General features: G+C 36.6%; 1 protein-coding gene across 3 annotated transcripts in view; it reads right to left on the reverse strand.

The window, feature by feature from the left end:
- LOC145665805 (ABC transporter G family member 20-like) overlaps nucleotides 1–27509 on the reverse strand; it is a 116707-nt gene that overhangs the window by 37283 nt on the left and 51915 nt on the right. For all 3 annotated transcript variants that reach the window (XM_081732918.1, XM_081732919.1, XM_081732917.1), the window contains 5 exons: nucleotides 27213–27304; nucleotides 16732–16924; nucleotides 12722–12905; nucleotides 8384–8769; nucleotides 2603–2670 (listed from right to left, as the gene is read on the reverse strand). In XM_081732918.1, the coding sequence (XP_081589044.1) occupies nucleotides 2603–2670; nucleotides 8384–8769; nucleotides 12722–12905; nucleotides 16732–16924; nucleotides 27213–27304 (923 nt within the window). The remainder of the gene's footprint in view (nucleotides 1–2602; nucleotides 2671–8383; nucleotides 8770–12721; nucleotides 12906–16731; nucleotides 16925–27212; nucleotides 27305–27509) is intronic.

Below are 27509 nucleotides of genomic sequence, written 5' to 3' on the forward strand. Positions count from 1 at the left end.
TTGGAAAAAAAAAACATATTTTCCTTTTTTACATTTTAATACCACTTTATTCAGCATTAGGGAGTTCGATTACGCATACAACCATTAAGATATTTTTCTTAAGCTCGATTAACGTAATTTCATACTTGTCCTATCTGCAAAAGTGACTTTGAATACTTATTTACACATCTTTACTTACATTGGGGTCCGGGTTCGATTCGAGAGAGAGAGAGAGAGAATTGAATACTTGAAAACATTATAATGATTCGAAATTAGGATTTTCGAACGATAAATATCATATACTATAGTACAGAGGACTCAAGTCCAATCAATATATAAGTATACAATACTTTATGAAATGCTACGAGAAGCTTCCGTTATTAGATCATGATCAATCAATGGAATCCAACACGATTTAAAAAACCATAAACTACGATATTCATCTTAGCAACCCAACGCCCAGGGAACGTTCCCAGGGCGAAAATGTTCCCACAGTGGTGTCCTAACACTTAGCAATAACATTTTTCATTATTTTGATTACTAATCATGGTTTTCTATGGAATGTGTTTAGAAACTAACCACTCAGCGTCCAGTCTATGAGACCACCTGAATATACGGTTTCTCATCCCACGTTTTCAAAAAATCATGAAATACAATATTCACCTTAGCAACTAAGACCAATTTCATACAATCTGGTGGGAAGCTTCGATCATTGATTATCACAGCTTCAGTTCATAACCTACGAGAAGCTTCCGTTCTTAGCTTCGCAGGAGGGGCGGGGGGTTGAAATAACTAGCCAATACACGATGAGAAAAAGAAGAGGAAAAGGCATGTTTCATCTTGTTGCTACAGCTGGTAGTCGTCCAAGAACATGAGCATACGTATATCAGCTTAGCAACTAATCAGCCCAGGGCACGTTCCCATTGAAAATTTTCGAAAAATTTCCCCACGCTGTGAAGTAAATTATTCCTAGTATCCTGCCCTGATTAAACCCTCAAAAAATTATAAAAAGTTTCACAAAACGAAAAGAAAATGAAATTTGAATTTATATCTTATTGCATTTTTCTTAATGAATCTTTACTTGTTTCTTTATTCAGTTTTCCCCCATTTTGAAAGTTTATACGCAATGCGATTACGATAGTAAGTTTATAAGTACGAACTGAAAATTTGGGAAAATAATTTAAGCTAGAACCTAAAAAACTGCACTTTTGGTAGAAGTGCACTTATTGTTCTGAATTTGTGCCGTGACCCAATTAGTAACGATTGCTTTCAAACACTGTTACTATTTCAGACACATAGTCAAGATGAGTTTCGTTCTGACCATGTGCAAAGTTAGATATGCGGTGCTCCTTTGGCTTCCTCTTATGTGATAAGCATAAACAACCAACTTATTGTATTTGTATGCGTGTTTGTGCATGCTGTTAAGCGTGGACGCAGAAGAGAAAAACATTTCGAAAGTCATAGAAAAAATTAAAATAACGTAGTTATTTTCGTATGCAAGTATATGAAGTCATATTCCCATCGCAATATTTCACGGTTTTGAATAATATTCCACTTCTATTTATTTCCAATAAAACATTATTTTGGATACGAAATCCATAGTTTCTTCAACTAACTTGTCGGGAGAAATCCGAAGGGTTCAACGGAGAAGAGATGCTTGGTTCGTATATGAAGTAAGTGTTAAAAATAGCTTTGGAGAACCATAGAAACTTTCTGTATGGAACATTAGTTTATCTTCGTTGTTTGCTAAATTGTTCCAAGTCAAGTATGGAGCAAAGAATCAGAATGAAAATTCTTTGATAGAACAGTGACACATAACGATCTACAGCGTTACAAATTATCATGATGCAAAAACTTTGCGACTTACACAGGTTTCTTTAAAAGTTATATTTATTACTTTTCAGATATTATTTGATGTCCATTGTATTTAGAAATAATGAAGATTTATGCTGAATCAACAGGTAGTTATCAAAATAATGGAAATTTTCATCTGCTCCAACCACTAGAGCATGTAATCATTGTGTGAACAACTCTGAATATCTATGTACTGCAACTATCTTCTATCTGCACTGTATTGAATTCTAGTGCTTAGTGCCCGAGATGTTTGAGTACAGATTCTTAAGTGAAACATGCCAGGCAAGCAGAAACTTCTCTAATCTTCAAAGGAGCAAGTTATGGGTGCACAGTTAGTTCCAGCAAGCTCATCTCGGATTGCTAAAGTGCTGGATATCTCGAAAGTAATGATCGTATAGAACCAGAAAATAATGCAGTCTTCCAGTATAAAAATACGCAACAGTGAGAAACACAATTAGACCTCTATAGGCAATTTCTTATTCTGATATTTTAATCCTGATTCATCCTCCAACTACAACATTATTAATCATTGAAGATTAGTTTCAAAGCGGAGAGTCCGGTGCAAATGTGTCACCGGAGTGTTGTTCTGCACAAAGAATGGTCCACTATTCATTTGGAGACAAGGCAAGGGTTAAACTGTGTGCCAAGATGAGCACAAGCTGTACTACATGATAAAATTGATCCTACTCTGTATTTATTTATATATATATTTGCAATTAATTAAAATGTTAACATAATTTTTATAAGTTTCTGTATTACTATAACCTACCTTGCCAAGCAACCCGGAGCAATAAAGTCCCTGAAGTCAAAACTTCCTCCATAGATTGGTTTCGTAAACTTCAAAGTATAAAAACAAGAAAACGTTTCAATTAAGATGTATCCTAAATCGGTAAACCTCACTTAAATAACCATACTTTTAAATATACAATCGTATGATCTAAAGGAGGAAATCTGGAACTTCCTTCATTCAAAGATTTCTTCTTCAAAGAAGTTGTTAAGCAAAACTCATTTTACATTTCTCAGTTTACTGAAGAATAAACAAAAATCATTGATAGCAATGTTGTTACAACAAGCGCAAGAAATACCTGTTAGTTTAGAAAAAAATAATGATCAAATAATTTATTAGCTATATATTTATATAGTATGTACCCATGAAGAAAGCATTGACAGCACTATTTTTTTGAATACTTCATTACTTAAGTGGCCAGCATCCCTCTCAATGTTCTCGTGTAGGCTTGTCAGAAAAGACGACATAACTTACTATAACATCTCGTATGGAATCTCCCGAATGGCTGAGCATACTCGCTCTCTAAATTAATCATTAGCTTTGTATATATCTCATACACTCTACTTTTCAGAAAGTCATACAAAAAAATAATCCGGTATCAATAAATCATTCCAACAGGCAGGCCAGTTGATATCCCCAAAGCGCGAAATTATCTTGCCAGGATACATTTCTCAAAATATGTCGTTGACATTTGTGCGAAATATGCTGTTGCGTCGTCCTGTTGGAACCACAGATGACTAGGCGACCTATCTCAGGTGTGCAACATGGCAGGGCAATGTTTGCAACGCGGGTGTGTACCGAACAATTACGCATCATTATCACCTTTGTGGTATGCAGCAACTCACGCAGGGAAATTATGTTTATTAACATCCTGCAATGCTGTAAATGAAAATGCTGCTCATCGAACAAAAACAGGTTGTCCAGCATGTTCTGATCATATTCAGTAAATCCAAAAACTTGTTATAATACTGTAGCGTCATTAGAATAAAACGATAATAGACGCCGCAAACAAAGAGATATCACACATACTGTAGTTTGCATAGTACACATCACATGACAGCAATATTTTGTAAGGATGTGTAAATCAGGGGTGCCCACAAGGGGGGGCTATGACGCAAACTGCGTCATTGAAATATTTGGGGGGGGTTAAAAATCTATATAAATATGTTTGATGGGGGGGGTAAAATTAATCGAAAAGAAGATTTTTTCATGGAAGAACACCTACGGATAGACAGTTGGGGGGGGTGCGTCATGGACATAAGGGGGGGTGGGCACCACTGTGTAAATGTCGTTTGTTTCACCAAGCTACTGAAATAGAGTTTTACCATTCAAAATTAGAAGACCAACACGACGAACACAATCGATTAGTAGTGAACACCGCACACTTGTCGAGAGAGAATCACTGGCTTGATCTCAGGCATGGAGTAAGAGGTTTGCACGGGGCGGAATTTTTAGCCCGGATCCGGCAAAGCCCGACCCGAGACCGAAATACGTTTCAGGATTTAGGCCCGATCCCGACCCAACCTCGTATGGTAATCAAATGAGCCCTAAATAAGCCCAAATTCCAGAAACATAATAATTAACGCAAAATCGTATTTTTATTTACAGCACTTAATTTACAGCGGTTTGATTTTGCAGCTGTGCTTTAAAAGTTCTCCAGAAAGAACTGTGATGTCTCATTGTATATTCAAAGTTACAAAGTTAGGCCCGAAAAGGTACCACAAATATGGACATATCTTTAAAAATTTACGGTCCGAGCCCGGCCCGGGTCCGAAGTGATATAAGCTTTGCACGCCCGAGTCCGGTCCGCGGGCCGGATTGGACTTAAGCCCGCTGGCTCGATCTAAGCTCGTGCAGACCTTTACATGGTGTTCAAGATTGATGCTAGTGTATACAATATTTTCTTCTGATTTTCTCGTTTCCGAGCGATAATATTTTCATTTAGAAATTCACTCAATTTTTTTCATATTCACTAACCCTCCGTCTCCTTTGTAGTGCAGTCAAATTAGCAAAAAGTAAGGAAAAAATTAGTAACAAGCTGAAAATTGGTACAGATGTTGGGAATGATGTTCTAAACAACAAAAGTCCCTTGAAATCCCAGATGACCTTCGCCGCCATATTGGAAAATGGCCGCCGGATGTGTCAAATGAACAATACCCAGATAAAAATAGCAATATCTTCGCTATGGTTGAACATAAAGAGATAAACTTAGTGTCGTTTTATAGAACATAGAAAACACAATATTTTTTAAAGGGAAACAATTTTTCATAAAACGCATACTTTTAGAAATATTTAGCTTTAAATTCTAAACTAACGAAAACTATCGGCAAATTGATTTAAAATTTTATTCAACTTAGGATGTAATTATTGACAAGTTAAAATTTGACGTAGATGTTGATAAAGATTATTTAAATAACATGCTAAAATCCCACAACTTTTTCGTTCGCTATATTGGAAAATGTACAAATGTCCGAAGTAATTGAAAGGTAATATTTTGTTAAGTGAAATACATAATCTAGACCGGGCTAAATATTTGAGAAACTGTAAATGCAGTCGATCCGAAGCCAATTGGGAGCAATGGTGGTACAAGAGGGAAACATTATGACGTGTTTAAGGTTGTTACTCCGCCATCTTGGTGACCGATATCTTGGAATCAACTTGTTTATTTTAAATGGCAACATGGTCGTGTGACATATTAAACAACATCCTTGTTCAAAGAGAAACCCAATGGTAAGGCTATTTTTCCAAAACCTACAACTATTTTGAAGTTGTGAATAGATTTACGAAATGTTATATGTGAAATACTGTGAAATGTGCTGTGCGAAGTTTCGAATTGAAGGATAAAGATAAAGTAAAAAGCAAGCTTTGTAACATCTCACATTACGTATTCTTTAATAACCAGGAAAAGAGAGAGCTAACACACATGAGACAATTACAATCACATGACATGTTCAACATGCCCATCGTTCTGTTCTATGCATATTCTTAACCTTGAGACACAGTGCTTGTGCACTCTGCGAAGCATAGTTGGTGATATTTGTTCACAGACAGTAAATATTCTCCTTTTCAGGTAGCCAATGTCAATAATTTTACACTGGTAAACAATAGCTTTAAAGTGCCCCCCAAAGATAGAAATCCAACCGAGGTAGTAGGTCGGGGGATCTTGCTGGCCACTCAACTGGTCCATGCCGATCTACCCAACAACTGGCAAAGTGTTCATTGAACCATCGATTACATTAAGACCATAATGCCGCGGTGCCCCATCTTGTTGCCAATATTGATGAAATCGCTTTTCCTCGTCCAACAAAAGTGGCATAACAGTGTTTTCAAGCATATCTCCATATTGTGCAGCATCCAAGGTTCCATCAACGAAAACACGTCCAATAAGTTTTCGCCCCATATTCTACACCACACCATTACCTTACCTGCATCTTGCATCTTTGATGCATCCATCCAATTAAGATTTGTACTAGCTCTATACTGAACATTTTGCCCAATACCGAGAAATCTTACTTTAAAGCATTTTTTTTTTCAAAATCTGCAACGATTGAAGTTGTGAATGGATTTAAGCTAGAATATGTTATCATTTAGACTTAAATTTTGTTATGTGTGGAACATTGTATAGACTGTAACCGACTGACTCTTTATCTTTTTTTCCTTCTAAGTAGGACAGGATGATAATTCGAGAGGAAAGAATCGAAATATTTCTTTTGACTGGAGAACGCAGTTCAGCAATAACATCCGTCTTTAAAGAGCGACATCCTAATCGCGAGCCGGTGACAGACAGTGCTGTACGAAAACTAATCCGCAAGTTCATGGCAAAGGGAAATATTGATGATTTACCTCGATCAGGACGACCATGAAATGCAACTATTCTAGACATATCAGCAGCTGTGTTGGGTTATTGGTGAAAAGTCCTACGGAGAGTGTGTGACATGTATCAAGTGAACATAATGTTAGTGTCAAAAGTGTTCAAATAATGTTAAAAAAGAAAAAGTGGCACCCCTAAAAATTAAAGTTGAAACAAAAGCTCCCAGAGGATGATTCAGATAAACCAATGGAGATTTGTAAGTAGGCGTTGACCCAGATAGCTCGTAACCGAGAGTTTCCTCATAACATTGTTTCTAGTGATGAGGCAAATTTCTATGTAACAGGTGAGATTAACAAACAAAATGTCCGGTACTGTGACAATAGAAATCTTAATTGGATAGATGCATCAAAGATGCAAGATGCAGGTAAGGTAATGGTGTGGTGTCGAATATGGGGCGAAAACTTATTAAACGTGTTTTCATTGATGGGACTTTGGTTGCTGCACAATATGGAGATATGCTTGAAAACACTGTTGTGCCACTTTTGTTGGACGAGGAAGGGTGATTTCATCAATATTGGCAACAAGATGGGGCACCGCGGCATTATGGTCTTAATGTAATCGATGGTTCAATGAACACTTTGCCAGTTGTTGGGTAGGTCGGCATGGACCAGTTGAGTGGCCAGCAAGATCCCCCGACTACTACCTCGGTTGGATTTCTATCTTTGGGGGGCACTTTAAAGCTATTGTTTACCAGTGTAAAATTATTGACATTGGCTACCTGAAAAAGAGAATATTTACTGTCTGTGAACAAATATCACCAACTATGCTTCGCAGAGTGCACAAGCACTGTGTCTCAAGGTTAAGAATATGCATAGAACAGAACGATGGGCATGTTGAACATGTCATGTGATTGTAATTGTCTCATGTGTGTTAGCTCTCTCTTTTCCTGGTTATTAAAGAATACGTAATGTGAGATATTACAAAGCTTGCTTTTTACTTTATCTTTATCCTTCAATTCGAAACTTCGCACAGCACATTTCACAGTATTTCACATATAACATTTCGTAAATCTATTCACAACTTCAAAATAGTTGTAGGTTTTGGAAAAATAGCCTTACCATTGGGTTTCTCTTTGAACGAGGATGTTGTTTAATATGTCACACGACCATGTTGCCATTTAAAATAAACAAGTTGATTCCAAGATATCGGTCACCAAGATGGCGGAGTAACAACCTTAAATACGTCATAATGTTTCCCTCTTGTACCACCATTGCTCCCAATTGGCTTCGGATCGACTGCATTTACAGTTTCTCAAATATTTAGCCGGGTCCAGATTTTGTATTTCACTTAACAAAATATTGTCTTTCAATTACTTCGGACATTTGTACATTTTCCAATATGGCGAACGAAAAAGTTGTGGGATTTTAGCATGTCATTTAAATAATCTTTATCAACATCTATGTCAAATTTTAACTTGTTAATAATTACATCCTAAGTTGAATAAAATTTTAAATCAATTTGCCGGTAGTTTTCGTAATTTTAGAATTTAGAGCTAAATATTTCTAAGAGTATGCGTTTTATGAAAAATTGTTTCCCTTTAAAAAATATTGTGTTTTCTATGTTCTATAAAACGACACTAAGTTTATCTCTTTATGTTCAACCATAGCGAAGATATTGCTATTTTTATCTGGGTATTGTTCATTTGACACATCCGGCGGCCATTTCCAATATGGCGGCGAAGGTCATCTGGGATTTCAAGGGACTTTTGTTGTTTAGGACATCATTCCCAACATCTGTACCAATTTTCAGCTTGTTACTAATTTGTTTCATTCTTCATTAAAATCTGAGCTTTATTTACTGCACTATTAGCTGGGATTTAAAAGTAAGATTAGGTTTCATTGCAATTTAATTTGTACGAATCAGCAGAGTACAGTACAACTAACAATACTTACGTATACTGGTTTCAGATTTTGTAAATCAAAGTCTCCTTGGGCCAATTCACAAAGATCTCTTCGGTGAGGTAGAAGAGTCAACAGTGTTTTTACATCTTCACTAAGCTGTGATGCTATTGCGGGATTAGTAAGAAAATCAGTTAGGTTCTGCGATATCTCAAAATCTGGATCACATACATCTTTTCCTTTTAACTTCGTAAATTCTTCCTTAATATGACTAGGAAGAAACGGAGAGTTCCAGTACTTTTTAATCATGTTGTTCAGTTCAGCTGACTGGTTTAGCACTTTTAGTTTTACTTTGGATGTAAAATGATTCCCAAGTAGCATACTAAAATTTTCAAATGCTTTGAACACCATGAATTTCATGAAAAACATTGTTTGTATATCTGAAATCAGTCGGTAAATTGTATTACTTATAAAGAAATATGAAAAATTCAGTATACTAGTATTATCTAATATGACTGATCTTAGTAGATGAGTTACTATTGTTTAAAATGTCAAGCACGCTGACAGAAGGAAAAAAAAATAACATTATTATCCTTCTTTTTCTCGTATGGTTTCGCAAAATGTTTTGGATTGTAACGCAACATAAAAGTTGGAAGAAACAATTGCAAAGGCTATACCGATTTTTGCAAACTAAAACGCATATTTTGCATTGCGTTGCCGTGAATTTCTGCGGATTGAGACCCCTTAACGTAACACAGGAACTGATTAATCCACAGTAAGATACGAATTACTGTATTGACTCGCAGTCGTAGCTAGGAGGGAGCGAGCAGGGTTGTTGCCCCGGGCGCTGATAGCAAGAGCGCGCCGAACGAACAAGAAGAAAGGAAGTGTTGGAAAAGAGTAAACGACGTGGTTCCCAGTAAAAGTAGTCGCGCTCTATTAAATCAATGCTGTTGTCTGTTTGCCAAAAAATAGATTTGGTAAAAATTTTGTTGCTCACTTCGTTCGCAATCCAAACTTTTAAATAAGAGTCACAAATATTTACTTATTACTTACAAAAATATATACATATTATATATGATTTGTTAATGTCGATGTGAGATACAAGATGGCGAGCAGGAACTGTCAAAGTCTTAAATTCTTGTTGCATTTTACAAAATATTTTTACTGTAAAAGAACCGAAACTAAAATGGTATTTTTGTGTTCACACACACAATAAAATTTCAAAAGTTTACAATTATTACTGGAAAACACTGTTGCCCATTTCGAACATTTTAAATCCACATATTTTCTAATGTATTGAAATTTCATTTCTTACCAATAGTATGAAACGTTGTAAAGAGTTGTAAATTTCCGTAACTGTTCTCCAAGTGAATCTGCATACCAGCCAAAGATAGTTTTGCCAAGTTTAACCAAAAAAAGTCCAAAATAAGTCTCTTGAAAACAACTCTTATTTGTAAAAGAATACGTAATGCAGATTGATGAAAATTAGGCGTAACATAACAATAGGTAAAAAAAAAAAAAAAAACGGCTGTGTTGACTCGAATATAGCAGGATATATTTAATATAAAAACAGTTTCATAAAAACAATAATCGTAGTATAATCGCAGTTTAGTTCTGCACACTTGAAAAAATGTACCATATATAGGTCTGTATGACTGTGCCATGCCATACTTCAATTTGAATGACATCTTTAAATTTGTTATTAATGTATTTTTACTATGTTTTTACGGGGTATCCAAATCAGTTTTAGTATATTTTCCGTATCCAGCAGAAGAGAAAAGTTCAATAAAGACTCGAATTTAGATCTTGAAATGAGCTTAAGTCTTCCATTATACCTATCCAACGATAGCAAAACATAATGTATATTATATTTCACAATACAGGTGCCCAAGTGCATGTTTATCGCGGGATAGTATATTTTGTCCCTTACTATGTGAATCAAATCGGTACGCGTATCTTTCTACCACCTCGCGATTTAATTAAGTGTTTAAAGGCTTTAAAGTATTAATCCCTAACAAAATCGATAAAAGTATTATCTTTCTCTTTGCAGTTCATACAAGACACTATAGAAATACCATGAAACTTAACAAATAGAGCAAAATAGTACTATGCTCTTTCACAACTTAAAATGTACTGTTATTAGCCACATATTTACACAGTACACGAGACAAGCTCTGCTACATATTGTTCCATTGCTCATTGGATCCATACAGAACTTACATCTACACGACGGTGCTCGATTCTTCGTTACGCCTTGCTTTTTTTCATTGATTAGATAGTACAATAGCAAAAGGAAAAATATCATTACAATTTTACGTATGATTCGACTTTCTGTGCCTTTTTCTTTCTATATCAAGTGAACAGGATCAAGTAGGATTTTATATGCATGAAGAAAATTTTAGATTTCTCTAGTACTAAAAACTAGGAAAAGGTTTACAGCTGAAACTAAATTAAATTCTCTTTCATTATAGTTCGTAAACAGCTATGATCAACGAGATGGATTTCAGTTATTTGACATGTGATCACCACATTGGTTTTCATCATCTTTATTTCTGATAATTAAAATTAGTTTTCTTTAGAAATAAAATACTTAATTTTAGTTTTAATCAAAACAAAGGTCACAGTTGAAAATATCACTTTGCCGTTACGTTTCCAGTGCTATTATGATACCTATAATGTGCGTTTTATTTTTCATATAAGTTATTCGATCTTAAGGAAATAAGTTAATTTTACTTTCACCCCTACCTTATAAAAATTAGTATAAATTTTCAACTTAAAAAGCCCATCTGAACAGCGTAGTGCCATTGATTTATTCGTACAAAATAATTATTTGTACAAAAAGTAGCAACTTTAAGATTGTACAACTTTTATTTGAAACATTTTTCTCCAGGACCTCGCGAGGTAACGTTGTGGATGTATGATCGAAAAACTTCCACAGATTTTTTTTAAATAGCATTTTTACATCCCTCTATATAATTGTTCTACAAAAACAATTTGCCTACGAAGTTGTAACAAATGTGATAATCTACATCTTTAAATCATAAGTTTATCTCTAAGATACATTGGAGGAAAATATGACATATAAGCTGAATTCACGAATGCCACAAGGTTTTAGACGCACCATGGCGAACGCACAAGGATTAAGAAGTCGAAAGCTTGGACTCTGGACCACGGGACTGACCTATAGAACGTATCAAAAAATAGAACTATTTGACCCTTTGTAATAAGATATGTCTCTATTCTGTGGACTAGACTAGAAGCTATGTAATTCAATACTGAAATCAGAAGTAGTAAATGTATTGTATAACTTCCGATTACAATAGAGATATAAGGTCAGAGATGGAACATGTCATTCGGACGCCGAACCCACATCGAAAACAATTGAAGGGTAAGGGGAAAAAGAAGGAATGTCACAAAACTGCATTTTCGAGAAAACGGTGTTTTAATATTGAAAACACGTAAAAAGAATAGGGTTAATTAAATCTTTTGTCCCTTTTTACATGGACATTTCTACATCTACACATGCATATATATACAGTCAAATATTACCAATAATCAACAACAAATAGGGCAAAGCACCCGAAAAAGCACATAAATGGACATTCCTTGTTTTTTCCCCGTACCTTTCAATTGAGGACCGTTTTTTTTCAAAACTCGATAGAGCAAATTTTGAGAAACAGAGGTATGATTTTTATGCTACCAATCCAGCTGTGAAACCAGAATTGACAAATCTCGAAATGTGTCATGTATATAGAATACTAAATCATGAACGTTTTGTCAGAACTCGATAGAGGTTATGTACAATAAGAACAAAAATGCAATTGTAAAAAAGATGTTTTGTGCTCTATCGAGTTTTAAAAAAATGTCCCTCAATTATTTATTATATAGGAAGCAATATTTAAACTGGAGGTTATACTGACATTTATTACTTGCGGTTTTAATAGAATAAAAGCTGAGAGTAAATACTAAGTATTTGGTGTCCTGAATTCATATTTAAAATGGTTTGTATTACCCTATTACCATTTTATGCAGATCAATATTGAAACCAGAAGTAGAAATCAATTTCTAGAACTTCCAATTTAATTACAGAGATATGGGTGGAAATTGAGTCTCTTCTTTGAATGGTGAATGGATAAAAAAAAAAAATAATATCTTTATGTCTTACTGTTTTTGGTCTGACATCTGCCGGGACACAAACTGACGGACACGCTATACTATAAGGCTTTTCAGTTTCCACACTTACTCATAGCGAAGTTTGGAAGTTTGAAACTAAAAAACTCCCATCTTAATTCAACAAAAGAAATAATGAAAATTTGTATGGGCTAACATTTATCGCTGTTATAATTAAATTTACTGAATATAGTCTGAACTATTAGAAAGAAAAAGTACCTGATTGATCTATTACTATTTTTACTTGCATATCTTCAATTTTAGGTACAGTATCACCTATAGTAAGTCCTAGATCTGTCATAGAATCCAATGTCTTCGTATAGAGAGGTCCAAAATACATAGCCATAATTGCATCTCCATCTCTAATTTTATCCACTGCCTTATCAAAGTTTTTACGATATTTCTATAGACAGAATAAAAAAAATTAACTAACAATTTTTTTCACAAGGTAGTTTGGATACCTAATACATAGTTTCTCTCTTTAGATACTTCTAAATTTATAAATATCTAATTTCCAATTGTTTCCTAGTTGTCGAGTATATCTAGCAGTGTAGCATAAAGTAGCAATTCTAGCAGAGTTTGTTCGCGTTTCTCTTGCCCAAAGAGCTTTGGGCAGTCCTAATCCAGAAAAGTACATTGGACTTAAGTCTGAATACTTTACAAGTCTCTCGTTGAAATTCCAGTAGCCTGTATTCCAGTAGCTTCCTCCGTATCCTGGTAAAAATACGAGGGACGATCTTCAGGTCTGTTAAAAGCTTTGTCTTCATGGATGCAAACTATGTTAATCTCGTTTCCGCTCATTTCTGGCAGCTCCTGCTCCTAGATCGTTCTCAGGGTATCCTACTGGCAGTATTGCGAGTGATTTTACAGTTCTGCATGCGATGAATCTTTTGTTTGCCTCAGTGACAGTAGTCGGCGACCACAATGTACCCTTCCGGGAATGGTTCTTGCATCGGACCTGTCTCTGTAGGCTACATGATGGTTTGCCGTAGTCGGAAAGATACACCTACTTTTCATTCAATGTAGGATATAACGCTATTGTTGGTTTACCAGAAGTCGCCCATACAACTTCCGAGCGTTTCATTTGCGTTCGCGTCTGTTGGTGTCGGTATGGTGATGATCGCTAGCCGTGAACGACTTTTCAAGATTCAATTCTTTACAGAAGGTGCAGTTGAGTGCTCCTAAAAACACATTTAAGCGTTTCGACATCTGTCCTTGGGTCGGGAAATTCTCTTGCATGCCATTCTGTGAAGCTTCGCCTGTATGGTCGAACATGTGCACGGGCGTACTCTCATCTCTTTTGTTGGAGAATCGGATGCTGGGGCCATGGAATCCTTACATTGCCGATCACATGTTGAGAAAAGTAAAACTAATGTCACAACCGTTAATGCTGCACTTCTTCCTCATCATTGAAACACTTAACCTTTCGTTGTAAGGGGCTACAACATAATCCTCCCGAAACTGAAAGATTTGGCGGCATTTTTGACCAGTAAGAAAACAAACATTTGGGAGCGTTTTAGAATGCTCCTTCCGAAAACTACCGAGGTTAGAATGGCGTTTGTAAAAAAAAGTACCCAGCGAAAAGACACAAACACACTCTCATACTTCACATAGTATACTTCAGACGTGCTGATCAAGATCGGATTAGTTCATTCTGAGCGCAGGGGAGGAAGTAATCGCTTTTATTCAAACAGACGCGAAGCAACCTTCTTTACACTATGTACAAGTATTGACTTTAAAAAATCAAACAAACGTCCCGTGTGTAGCAATGTGGAGGACATTCAGTAAAGTGTGTCAGCAGAGGAAACCACTGGAGTAGAGGCTCACTCGATATTGTGAGGAGGAAATGTACTGTAGGAAATAAAAGCAGAGCTAAATTTAACAACAAAAAAAAAAAATACTTAGCAAATAATACACTTCTTTTTAAATTTCAATTCAACTAAGCTGTGTTTTATTAATTTGTCTGTAAGGTACATTCATATTCCTATTATCTGCATTTTAAATTTTCAGTGTCTGAATCAGTGATGCAAATATATTCTTTTATCTGAATTGCCGAAGTATAAATTTAATGAATAGAGCTTGTAGCTACTCTAAAGTTATGTATTTCATTTGTTGAGAATTTATTTCTTGGTTGACAAGAACTTATTTTATGCAAGTAATATCATATTCTAGTTATAATTTCTGACATCTTCAATTTTGAAGGTATAATGTATCTGATATATTTGTGCAAATGGTAAGATTGCAACCTAATTTTGTTGTTTACAAGAGACACCAGATCAATAGAAGTGTTGTCATAATTGTATTTTTACGTGAAAGTTCTTACATGTATATGTTTGTAAAGAAAAAGGGTAAGGTTAACTTAATCACATTTAAGTAATAGCAATTGTGTATTCTTTAAAAATTACAGAATATCTTGAAAAGGATTAACATTAATATGTCTACACTTTAGAGATCTTCTTCTTTACTTGATTTCAATACTTTCATGTAATTCTTTTAGATCGAACTTAATCAAATCTATCATTGCAGAAAGGACCTGAGTCAATTTTCTTTATGAAATTGGTTTATGAATACTTTCCGATTCTTTAGGCGGTATGCGCAATATTCTGCATAGAAGAGACCGGAGTTAAAGGGTTACAACATTGTAAACGCAACATTGGATTACTGTATAGGGTGAAATATCCGCTTCCTACTAGTGCAAAATAGGCTTCATTTTCAATGTGAGCTCCTCAATAGTGTAAAATCCCTTTCCCTGGAGACATCTTTTCAAGTTAGGAAACAAATAGTAGTTGCTGAGGCCCAGATCTGGAGAATATCGTGGGTGGGGAAGCAATTCGTAATCCAAAGAATCCAATTTCGCCATCGCAATTATGGATGACTGCGCACGTGCCTTGTCTGCATGCAACAAGATTGGTTTCTTCTTCAAATGCGGTCGAGTTTTCTTGATCTCCAGGATTAGTTTATCCAATGACGTAAGATAGTACTCACCAGCTATTGTTTTTTTTTCCTTTCTCCATATAGCCCATAAATATTATATCATGGGTATCCGAAAAAAATACTAGCCATAATCTTGCCGGGCGAACGCTATGTCTTTGAGTGCTTTGGTCGGCTTTCATCCATTTGCTACCGCTCTGCAGATTGACTATTGTACTCCAGTGTGTAAATGCTTCATCAATTCCGTTCGATTACGCTGAAACAACGCCAACTCATGCTCCAAATTATTAACTTACTGCTCCTTCTGATCGATTGTTAGAGAATGCAGCACCCATCCGCAAATATCCTTTTCATACCAAAATGATCCAGTAAAATGGATCTTATGTGAGACCGTAAACTTTTTACACCATGTAGTAGAGACCGAGTGCTGAAAGATGGCCACTGAAGATGTTTAATTATTTTTTCTTTCACATCTCAAAGCTATACAATATGAGTTCAGCTACTTTCTACGATCATATATTCAATTATTTTATGTGGCATTTCTTCCAGTGTTTTAATTTTCATGCTCAAATTACGACGATCGTACACAATAACAGAACAAAACGAGAACTGGACTATGCATGGTGATTTCTACTGTTCATATAGTCTGGCAACCCTGTAAATTAACACATAAAATTACCCACGTCTGCCATCCCAATATTCCTTTCACCAAATAACACCACATTAATACAAGAGCAGCAACTCAACAAAAATTCATCCAATATGCAGTCACTCAATGAAAGAAAAAGCGTATTTTCTGACAAATAAATAATAAATCAAATTGAGTAGTAATAACACTCTTTGTAATAATAATAATAATATACTTAGTATTGTTCTCTCAAAAAGCTAGTGACAATCCAATGGTAATCTGATAAGTAATTATATTATGGTGATATCCATACTCATAATATAATTAAGTTGCAGCTAGATATAAAGACATTTCAATATATAGGTCTACCTTAAATTACCTGTAATAATTAAACAGCATTTGTATAAAAAGTAGACTTAGATTTCTAGTGAGTTTGAGGGCTTAAATTCCCTCTTAAGCAAGACAATATGGAAGAAATAAAACATTTACTATATTAAGATATATTTTTAAAACAAATACTTGTCCTGCAAAGAATATGACGTTCAGCGTTTGAAGCCCCACCTCTGATGAAATTTTACTTACCCAAATGGTATAACAAGTATTAGAAATACGGTATTATTAATAATTCAAATTGTGTTGTGAAGATTCAAATAGATTTACTGCTACTTACTGTTCTCTCATGCTCGTGTTTGAAGCAATTGATGAACCAGCAACTATAGTAGGTAGTTTCATTATTGGCACACTCTTTTGCAGTGGTTTCATCGTTCACTACAAGAACTGTCACAAACTTGGGCTCACCGCCAACAGAAACGCAAAACAAAGTAACTTGTATTACAGGTAAAAGAAGAGCTGACAACATAAATCTGTAATTTTAAAAGACATTAACGCAATTATAATCTATATTTTAAAATTGAAAGTGATTATGTTTGTGAAAATGAATAAACTTAATAACTCTTGAACCACCCGACCGATCTCGTTCAAACTTTCAACATAGATAAGGTTCGGGCCTAGGATGTTTTCTTCTTTTCATTTTTGCAGTGCAACGAAGGAGAGGGGGAGGAGGGAAATATATGTAAAAAAATGTAAAAATAAAAGTGACTGTCTTTGTGACTTCATCACGTTTAAACCACCCAATCGATCTTAACCGAATTTTCAACATAGATGAGGTTCAGATATTAGGTGGATTTTATTATATCACTTTAACTGTAGAACTTAGGGGCGGAAGAGAGGAGGGGAGAAATCTATAAAAATATATAAAACTTAATAACTGTTGGACCACCCGACCGATCTCGACCAAACTTTCAACATAGATAAGGTTCGGGCCTAGGATGTTTTCTTATTTTCATTTCTGCAGTGCAACGAAGGAGAGGGGGAGGAGGCAAATATATGTAAAAAAAATGTAAAAATAAAAGTGACTGTCTTTGTGACTTCATCACGTTTAAACCACCCGATCGATCTTAACCGAATTTTCAACATAGATGAGGTTCAGATATTAGGTGGTTTTTATTATATCACTTTAACTGTAGAACTTAGGGGCGGAAGAGAGGAGGGGAGAAATCTATAAAAATATATAAAACTTAATAACTGTTGGACCACCCGACCGATCTCGACCAAACTTTCAACATAGATAAGGTTCGGGCCTAGGATGTTTTCTTCTTTTCATTTTTGCAGTGCAACGAAGGAGAGGGGGAGGAGGGAAATATATGTAAAAAAAATGTAAAAATAAAAGTGACTGTCTTTGTGACTTCATCACGTTTAAACCACCCGATCGATCTTAACCGAATTTTCAACGTAGATGAGGTTCAGATATTAGGTGGTTTTTATTATATCACTTTAACTGTAGAACTTAGGGGCGGAAGAGAGGAGGGGAGAAATCTATAAAAATCTATAAAACTTAATAACTGTTGGACCACCGGACCGATCTCGACCAAACTTTCAACATAGGTAAGGTTCGGGCCTGGGATGTTTTCGTTATTTCACTTTTCCGGAGCAACGACGGAGAGGGGGAGGGGATATAAAGAATAAAAATAAATGTGACCGTCTTTGTGACTTCATCACGCTTTAACCACAGGACTGGTCTTAATCAAATTTTGAATATGAATGAAGTTCGGAAACGAGGTGGTTTTTATCTTATCACTTTGACGGTAGGGCAGGGGACAAATATATAAAAATAAATAAAACTTCATAACTCTTGAACCACCCAAACGATCTCAATCAAATTTTCAACATAGATGACGTTTGGGCTTGAGATAATTTTTATCATTTAACTTTGACGGTGCAACTTGGGGGTTAGTGGTAGGCGGAGATATATGTAAAAGATAAAAATGAAAGTGACTGTCTGTGTAACTTCACTCCTGAACCACCTGACCAATCTCGGTCAAATTGTCAACATAGATGAGGTTCGGGCCTGGGATGGTATTTATCTATTCACTTATTCACTTTGACGAGAGAACTTAGGGAAGGAGGTAGGAAGGTTTTATATATATATATATATATATATATATAAAACTTAATAACTCTTGAACCACCGGACCGATCTCGATCAAATTTTCAGGCTAGATGAAGTTCGAATATGATATGATTTTTGTCATATCACTTTGACGATGTAACTTAAAGAAAGGGAAAGACATTTACAAATGTTCGAAAATGACCGATATTAGTGTCGAATCTATAGTTTTTGAGGTCGCTGAGATGAACAGTGACATTTCTGATGCCATTTAAATCCAAATCCAGCCCCGCAAAAATTGTGGAAGGGGATATATATATATATATATATATATATATATATATATATATATATATGATCAAAATGACCAATATCAAGAAGCGCTTTAGTAATAGTAGAAACATATTACGAACATATTACTATTTTTTCTTAATATAAACCAGCAAAGCGGGTAATTGATGCTAGTTTATTATAACATCCTGAATTCTTACCCTTGTTTCGTAACTTTAAAAGAAGAGATTTGTTGCTAATTTGAATAAATGATTATAGGATATTGCTTATTTGTTTATCCTCGGTAGAAGGACAATACTACTTCAGATGCATCTCGATTATTATTGAAACAAGTCATATAGAGAAAAGATTACAAATATAAATATAGAAATTATAAATTTTAACAATTTACGCCTGTCATGGAGGAAGACCTCCATGCACGAACTTGTTATGTGTTGCTTCTTAGCATAATTAATGAAGTACTTACAGGAAAGTTTGATGGTATACGCTGAGGTCCATACTGACAAGGATCCAGTCTAAAGGTCGACTCACAATGCCCGTTCTGACTGATCAACAATTAACTGTCCCAATGACTGACACTTTGTTTACCATTTGTTTAGTTTAAATACCCCTCCTTTTTACTTTTCACCTGTATAAGTTCATTATTTTGTTTTTACATTTTGACATTTTAACTTTCATTTTTAGATTTCACTTCCTTGAAAGTGCGTTTACCGAACCTCAAAATGTTTGTTTATTTTATTTTAAATTTTAATAGTTTTATTATACATTGATAAGTTGAAATTACATTGCATTCTTTACGCTTTATTTACATTATGACAATTAATCCTAACAGCAGAATTACATAGCAGGCATATGCCTATCATGTTCCCTTAGGTACATGTGAATGTGCCCAGAATGTGCCTTATGTACCTATGAGAGAGAAATCAAGTAGATAACAAATAATGGTCATAGTCTATGTCCGCCCCTAGCACATGCCTGGCATGTACCTGGGAAACTTGCGTAGTATGTTCTAGGTATGTTTTTGGCAGAAGCGAATATCATCCGCAGCACTTTACCTACATTCCAGTCACGTACAGAGCATTGTTTGGGCTGTTAAGTATATGCTATGCATGTGCCTGGTATGTATCTTATATACCTCAAGTACATCGAAGGAATATAACTGGCACTTGTTAAATGTACCCCTGTACATTTTCTCCCTTAAATAAGCATGATAATTTTGTGTACGTTCTTATTCTTTGTCCCTAAAATAATTACCTGATCACATACGTACGAAAGATTCATCTTAATTTTTATTCATCAGTTATGTCATCTCTTTCTTCTAAATTCCTTTCCTAATTTTGATGCATTTGTTGCTTCTAGGCCACAATCGCTTAGAGAAAAATAACAAAAAATGCATTAAATTTGGAAGATGAATTTAGAAGAAATATATGACATAACTGATGAATAAAAATTAAGATGAATTTTTCATACATATGTGATCAGTTAACTATTTACGTATGTTAGAGATAAAGAATAAGAACGTACTCAAGATTATCAATTTCACCAAGGGTATTGCTTATTTAAGGGAAGGGGTTCGGGTGTTTGAGATGGTTGTAGAAAGTGCGTACCTGAGTGCAAGAGTAATTTGACACTGCAAAAACAAAACAGGTATAAAACAAGTATGTCATTAAGAGGTATAATGACTCTTTACACTACCAACCCTGTCTATTTGCACAGGCACGAACCACTTTATAGTAATAGGCTTGTTATTTTTACTTCACAGTGACACGCAGATACGTATTATTGCTTGCCATTTGAAACAGGAACAGGAAGTGGAGCAGAAAGCGCGAGAAACCGTTGCATGTTACTGCACATGAGTAAATGCAAAAATCTGACTCCCCAACAGCACAATTACATAGCACGCATATGCCCATCATATTCTCTCAGGTACATGGAAATGTGTCCAGCATGTGCCTTACGCACCTCCGAGAGAAATCACATGGATGGCAAGTGATAGTCATAGTCTATGTCCACCCCTAGGCACATGCCTGACATGTACCTGAGGAACGTGTCTAGTATGTTCTAGCTATGTTCCCATGCCGTCAGCGTCAATGAACCACAAAATTACTCCCCCAAAATATGTTACCAGTAAATCGCCTATATGCGTAATGTGTTTACAATAAGGTGAGTCTAAAAAACACTTTAAACAAGTTAAAAAACGTACCCCAAGGTGGACGCAAACCACCAATCTTTAGATTACTAGCCGCGTGCTCTTCCGACTTGAACACGGAGGTGATGAAGAGAACATCGCTTGTAGAGGGGTAAATTCTTGAGGTCTTTTGCATTCAGCTAATCAGAGTGCTCTTTTAACCGCGTATATTCGACGATAACCGTTTGGGATCAGATAAAATCTGCTCGCCATGTAATTTTATAACAAAATGACGATCGTCTATTTACTTTCTTCCATATTCACTTTCAAATGATCGCCGACAGTTGTCACCTAATAAAGTTGATGTGATTCTTCCTTCTAGTACACAATCGCTTAGAAAAAAAAAGCAACAAATGCTTCAAATGGTGGAGATGAATTTAAAACACCTAAATGGCGCATGCATGCCTAGCACATCTAGTACTCTTGGGGTATCTGAAACAGTATGTACCTAAAGAACGTACCTAGTACATGACAGATAAATAAATGTCTCAAGTGACGCCATAAAAATAAGTGACTGTTAGAGTGCGAAACAGACAGGTATATAAATGCTATATTTGTGGTAGATATTGCAAATATCAATTAGGAGTAGCAAGTACCTAAAACTGTAGGTAGCTGAAGTACATACTTATCACATAAATATCATATGTGGCAAGTGACGGGTACCTAAAAAGTCGATGGGACACCTAAATGGCACATGCTTAGCACATCTCGTGCTGTTAGGGTTGTTATTCGTGCGTCGCTGCAGATATCAATTATGCGTCAGTATCTAAGAAAGTATGCACCTAGAGGACGTTCCTAGAACATTAAAGATATATGTCCCAAGTGAGGACATAAGAAACAAATAACTGTCACACTGCGAAACTAAGCAAGGTATATAAATGCTACATCTGTGGTACATAGTCGCAAATATCAATTAGGTGTAACAAGTACCTAAAACTTCAGGTAGCTGAAACGCATACTTAGCACATGAATACCGTATGTGCGAAGTGTCAGCTACCTATAAAGTAGCTGGGACACCTAAGTGGCACATGCCTACCTTGTGCTGTTAAGAAAGTTGAAAGGAATTGTCAGTCGAGGCACAGTAAATTACAAGACTTATCATGTGGTCACTGAAAATTATTTCTGACTGTAAAGAGTATTTTCCTAGTAGGTCTTTGATTTTTGTTTTCTACATATCCTTTTATAAAGGTAACCAAGAAAGTTCTGTCACTTTTACACCCACCACCTAAGAACATCGATATGTCAATTAAACCGTACCTGGAAGATCAAAAATAATCCCCGTAAGCATCGAGGACCTTCTGCAAACGTTCTGGAAGGACATGGATTCCATCGCGGTAGAACATGATGGGCCGTGAAGCGAAGAAGGTACTAAGTGCATTTTGCACCTCTACTAGGGATTTGAACTGGTAAGGTGATTGTTCAAGGAATGGAACAGATGATAATCGGACGGTGCAATGTCCGGGGAGCATGGTGGATGCAATAGTGTTTCCCATAAAAGGCGTAGAACCGGGTCATCCTAGCCAGGTGAGGCAGAGCGTTGTCCTGTAACAGGAGGACGCATTTGCGATTCAGAAGTGCTGGCTCCAGAGTTTTTACTTTTCTTGAACATGGCTCAAATACTGACAATACACAGTTGTATTGATGTTCTGACCAGCTGGTAGCAGTTCCCGATGCACGATGTCGCGAGTAGTCCACTAAACACACAGGAAGACTTTCTTCTGGTGCAGTGCTGATTTCGGCTGTTTTGGAACCGGTTCATGGTTCCAATGATGACGGAGAGTGGAGCTTCGTACAGGACTCCATTTCTCATCACATGTCAACATTCTGTCCAGAAATGGCTCCTGCTGTATTGCTCCCAAGTTGATGGAGGTGCTACCGAATGGTTCCTCTACTCATACTGAATTGTAGTCTGAGTTCCTCACATGTCTGGCCACTGTTCGCCACAATTGCTGCCTGACGATCTTCATTTTGATGGTGACGGTGAAATGTTCGGAGAGTATGGCGGATGCAAAAGTCTTTCTAATCCAAGGCGTAGAATGGTGTCCTGGATCATCCTATCCAGGTGGGGCTTTATCGTTGTTCTGTAACAGAGGACGCCTCTGCGATTTAGAAGTGCTGCTCAAGAGTTTTGAGTTTCTCTTGAACATGGTTCAAATACTGACAGTACACAGTTGCATTGATGCCCTGTCGAGCTGGTTGCAGTTCCTGATGCACGATGGCTCGAGCAGTCCTTCTTCTGAACCTTCTTTCCTTCTTCTGGTGCAGCGCTGGTTTCGGCTGTTTTGGAACCGATTCATAGATGCTAATCAATGATGATGGCACAATGGAGCTACAGGACCCATTTCTCAAGACATGTCAACACCCTGTCCAAAAATGGATCCTTCCTCAGACGAGACAGCAAAAAACATAGGTTGCATTTCGCGTTGCATTCTGGCCCAAAGTCAAATCATGTGGGACCCATCGACCCAACTTGTAGTGCTTCCCAAGTTGATGGAGGTGCTAGCGAATGGTTCCTCCACTCACACTGAATTGTATTCTCAGTTCCTCACATGTCTGGCCACTGTTCACCTCAATTGCTGCCTGACGATCTTAATTTTGTACATGTGTTGGTCTTCCGCCACATGTTGCGTCTTCGAGTGTTTTGTTACCGTTCTTAAACTTGTTAAACCATCGCTGCACTGCCCTCGTAGTCACAACACCCTCACCAAAGGCCTGGCATGTCTTCCGCTCAGCTGCTGCGTTTGACCCCAGTTTGAACTCGTACAGCATACGCCCTAATGACGCTCTGTGAAGTTCTCTTGTTGACTCTGCCCTTACGCAAGTTCATGGTGTAACTGAATCGCCACAACCAGGTAGTGGTGGTGCACACCAACAACTGACCTTCGCCTTTCTCCATTCGCATTCAACTCACTGTGTGAGGAGCAATTGAACACAGCCCTCCACAGAAAGCGACATAACTTTCTTGGTTACCTTTTTATTCAAGTGAGATGTGTATACACAAGAGGCGAGGATGTTCCCTATCGACAGAATAAGATATCCATGACCAAGTATCATTTCTTTGAAGTGAATCACAAGAAAAGAAGAATAAATTATGACTCTGTCTAAAAGTGAATAAATAATGTAAAGTGTATTCCGGGAGTACAGCGACAAACTTCAAATTCGTGTTCAGAACAAAATAAAGCTTATCTCAGACTTTGGTCGGAAAAATTTAATGACGGAGATGAAGCCAATTTAAATTAATTAATGGAATTGGTTTTAGAGTTGCTGCACTTAACAAAACAACCAACATATTTCGCATATTTCAAGATGTTTAATATAAGAAAAAAGTTTATTTGCAAATTTGGTCGGAATGCAAACAACAAAAATAATACTGTATGACAAATTAATAAAACATTCAAAATACAAAATAAAATATCTGTATAGGTGAAACACGCAAAACCATAAAATAGTAAAGACTAAGAGGAGAATTAAATTACCCGTGTTTGCGAAAAAAATTGGTCCTACTCGGACTCGAAACCTTAACCCTCGGATGAACGATCCAGAACCTACCAAGTATTACTCAGCTGTAAAGTCACCTGGTGTAAACACCAATAAATTGTGTAAGTTATATCAAGCTGCCATTACGTTATTCGAGTTCGATTGAGATGTAAACAAACATTTGGAAGTAAGTAGAAGTAGTCGAATGCTGACAGATGCAGCTGCGCAATTAAAGTGTCCTACACTTCAAATGGAGGGATAATTCAGCAACGAAGAATCGGGTGATGTTTTCATTTTCGAGTACAATAAAGGTAACCAAGAAAGTTCTGTCGCTTTTTATGAAGGTCTTTGATCCTCACACCGTGAGTTGAATGCGAATGGAGATGAGGTGAAGGTCAGTTGTTGGTGTGACTAAGTCCAATATCCTTGTAGAGGTACCTGGCTGTTGCAGTTCAGTTACACCATAAACTTGCGTAAGGGCAGAGTGAACATGGGACCTCCACAGAGCGTCATAAGAGCGTGTATGCTGTACGAGATCAAACTAGAGTCAAACGTCGCTGCAACTGGGCGAAAGATATGCCTGTCCTTTGGTGAGGATGTTATCACTACGTGGACAGTGCAGAGGTGGTTTAACAAGTTTTAGGACGGTGACGAACCACTCGAAGCACCACATGCCGGAAGACCAACATATGTAAAAAAATCAAATTCTTCAGGCAGCAATTCAGGCGAAAAGTGGCCATATATCTGAGGAGCTGGGACTACAATTCAGTGTGAGTAGAAAAACAATTGGGCAGCACTTCCATCAACTTGGGAAGCACTACAAGGTGGATCGATGGGTCTAACATGGTTTGAATTCGGGCCAGAAGACAATGCGAGCAGGCACCTGTGTTTCTTTGCTGTCTCGTCTGAGGAACGAGCCCTTTCCGGACAGGGTGTTGACATGTGATGAGAAGTGGGTCCTGTACGAAACTCCCCGCCGCCGTCATAATTGGTTAGCATCCCATGAACCTGTTCCAAAACAGTCGAAATCAGCACTGTACCAGAAGAAGGTCTTCCTGTGTGTTTAGTGGACTGCTCGCGACATCGTGCATTGGGAACTGTTACCAGCTGGCCAGAACATCAATGCAACTGTGTATTGTCAGTATTTGAGCCACGTTCAAGAAAAACTAAAAACTCTGGAGCCAGCACTTCTGAATCGCAAGTGCGTCCTCCTCTTACAGGACAACGCTCTGCCTCACCTGGCTAGGATGACCCGGTTCTACGCCTTTTATGGGAAACACTATTGCATCCACCATGCTCCCCGGACATTGCACCGTCCGATTATCATCTGTTCTATTCCTTGAACAATCACCTTACAGGACGTCAGTTCAAATCCCTAGTAGAAGTCCAAAATGCACTTAGTACTTTCTTCGCTTAACGGCCCATCAAGTTCTACAGCGATGGAATCCATGCCCTTCCAGAACGTTTGCAGAAGGTCGTCGATGCTGATTGGGACCACTTTTAATCTTCCAGGTACGTCTTGGGTGACATACCGATGTTCGAAGTTGGTGGGTGAAAAAGTGACAGAACTTTCTTGATTACCTTTATATGATGGTAGCGTAAGCGAAGCTGTGGAGGAATATCAAATACGATTTCCCAATCGGTACATTTCCCACCACACAACATTTCATAATGTGTTTAGAACCCTGTAGGAATCTTATACATTCCCAGAGCACTGAAGGAACATCTAATGCATGATATTGATGACGATACAGTAATAGAAACAGTGCAAAGAAGCCCTCTTACAAGTACTGACGAATAAGTGTATAAACTGGTATGTCTTTAACTCAATTTGACGCATATTGCACAAGGATGGTTACTACGTTTATCATCGCCAACGAATTCAACATCTCTTTGTGAATGATCGCGTCAACACATAACCTCCTTATAAATATCTTGTTCAGGGATAAATCAACATTGACTAGAAGTGTAATAAAAAAGACGATGAGCAGTCACACATAGTCACAGGAATATTCACATGATATTAGCCTACTGTCAGCAACTTCCAGGTACTTTTTCTGTGAATGTATTGTGCGGTATAATATTAATTGTAACGCATTGCATTGGCTTCTTCCTCCGTTTCTTCTATATCTGTGCAATCTTCTATTCTATATAGTTAAATACTTAAAGACTGAGCTAGCCTGATGAAAGTGTGTCCATATTTTAGCATTTCATAGTGTGATAACCCTAGCTCTATCAGAATACTCTGCCTAAGTTGGAGTCTTTTATGGTGAAAATAGATGGAAGGTTACTGATTTCATCTGCATGTTATATCTTAGCTCTAACTATTATTTGGTCTCAGGAAGGTGCATAGGCTATTAGGCATATTCTGCCAGAGAATTTCGCATTTTGTCTGATCATTTTGTAAAAAAGCATTTGATGCTTCTCAAATTTAACCTCTATACACAATCAAATGAAACAAGGATTTATATTTTAACTACTTACAGATATATTTAAAATTTTCTTGGTAGTGGTTTAACTTGGCAAAATTTTCAAAATTATTTGTATTTCTTCTATGATTTAGTTTCAGATTGATACATTAAAATCCATTATGAATACATACGATTTTAGGTATTCTTCACTATGCTATATCAAGCAGCTAAATTAATAAGTAGAATTCCTAATAATGTTTATTCAGTTGAATCTGCCACACTGATAGCTTAATTTTTAGCAAAACTGAAGTTAACAACATAATAAGATATTCACTTACCCATAACTACGAATTATCACAAGTATATTCTTCCAAATCAGTGCAATGAAATGAATTAATGAAGCACAGCGACATTGTACAATTTTTAGTTTCTGGAAAATAAAAATCTCATCACATTCTTTTGTAACTTAATAAATTCGACTACATTATCTATGAATTTGAAAGATAGAAGAATCTAACGGAATTAAGGAACATTTCTTAGGTGATGTGATGGTAATATTTTTCTAGTTTAGTTCAGGTCCATTCAATTTAACAACCCTATAAATATGTTTTTATATTACAACACCCTTAACGTCG

This window comes from Thermobia domestica, chromosome 12 (genome assembly GCF_964235325.1).
Source record: "Thermobia domestica chromosome 12, izTheDome1.hap1.1, whole genome shotgun sequence".
In the NCBI taxonomy this organism is placed as follows: domain Eukaryota; kingdom Metazoa; phylum Arthropoda; class Insecta; order Zygentoma; family Lepismatidae; genus Thermobia; species Thermobia domestica.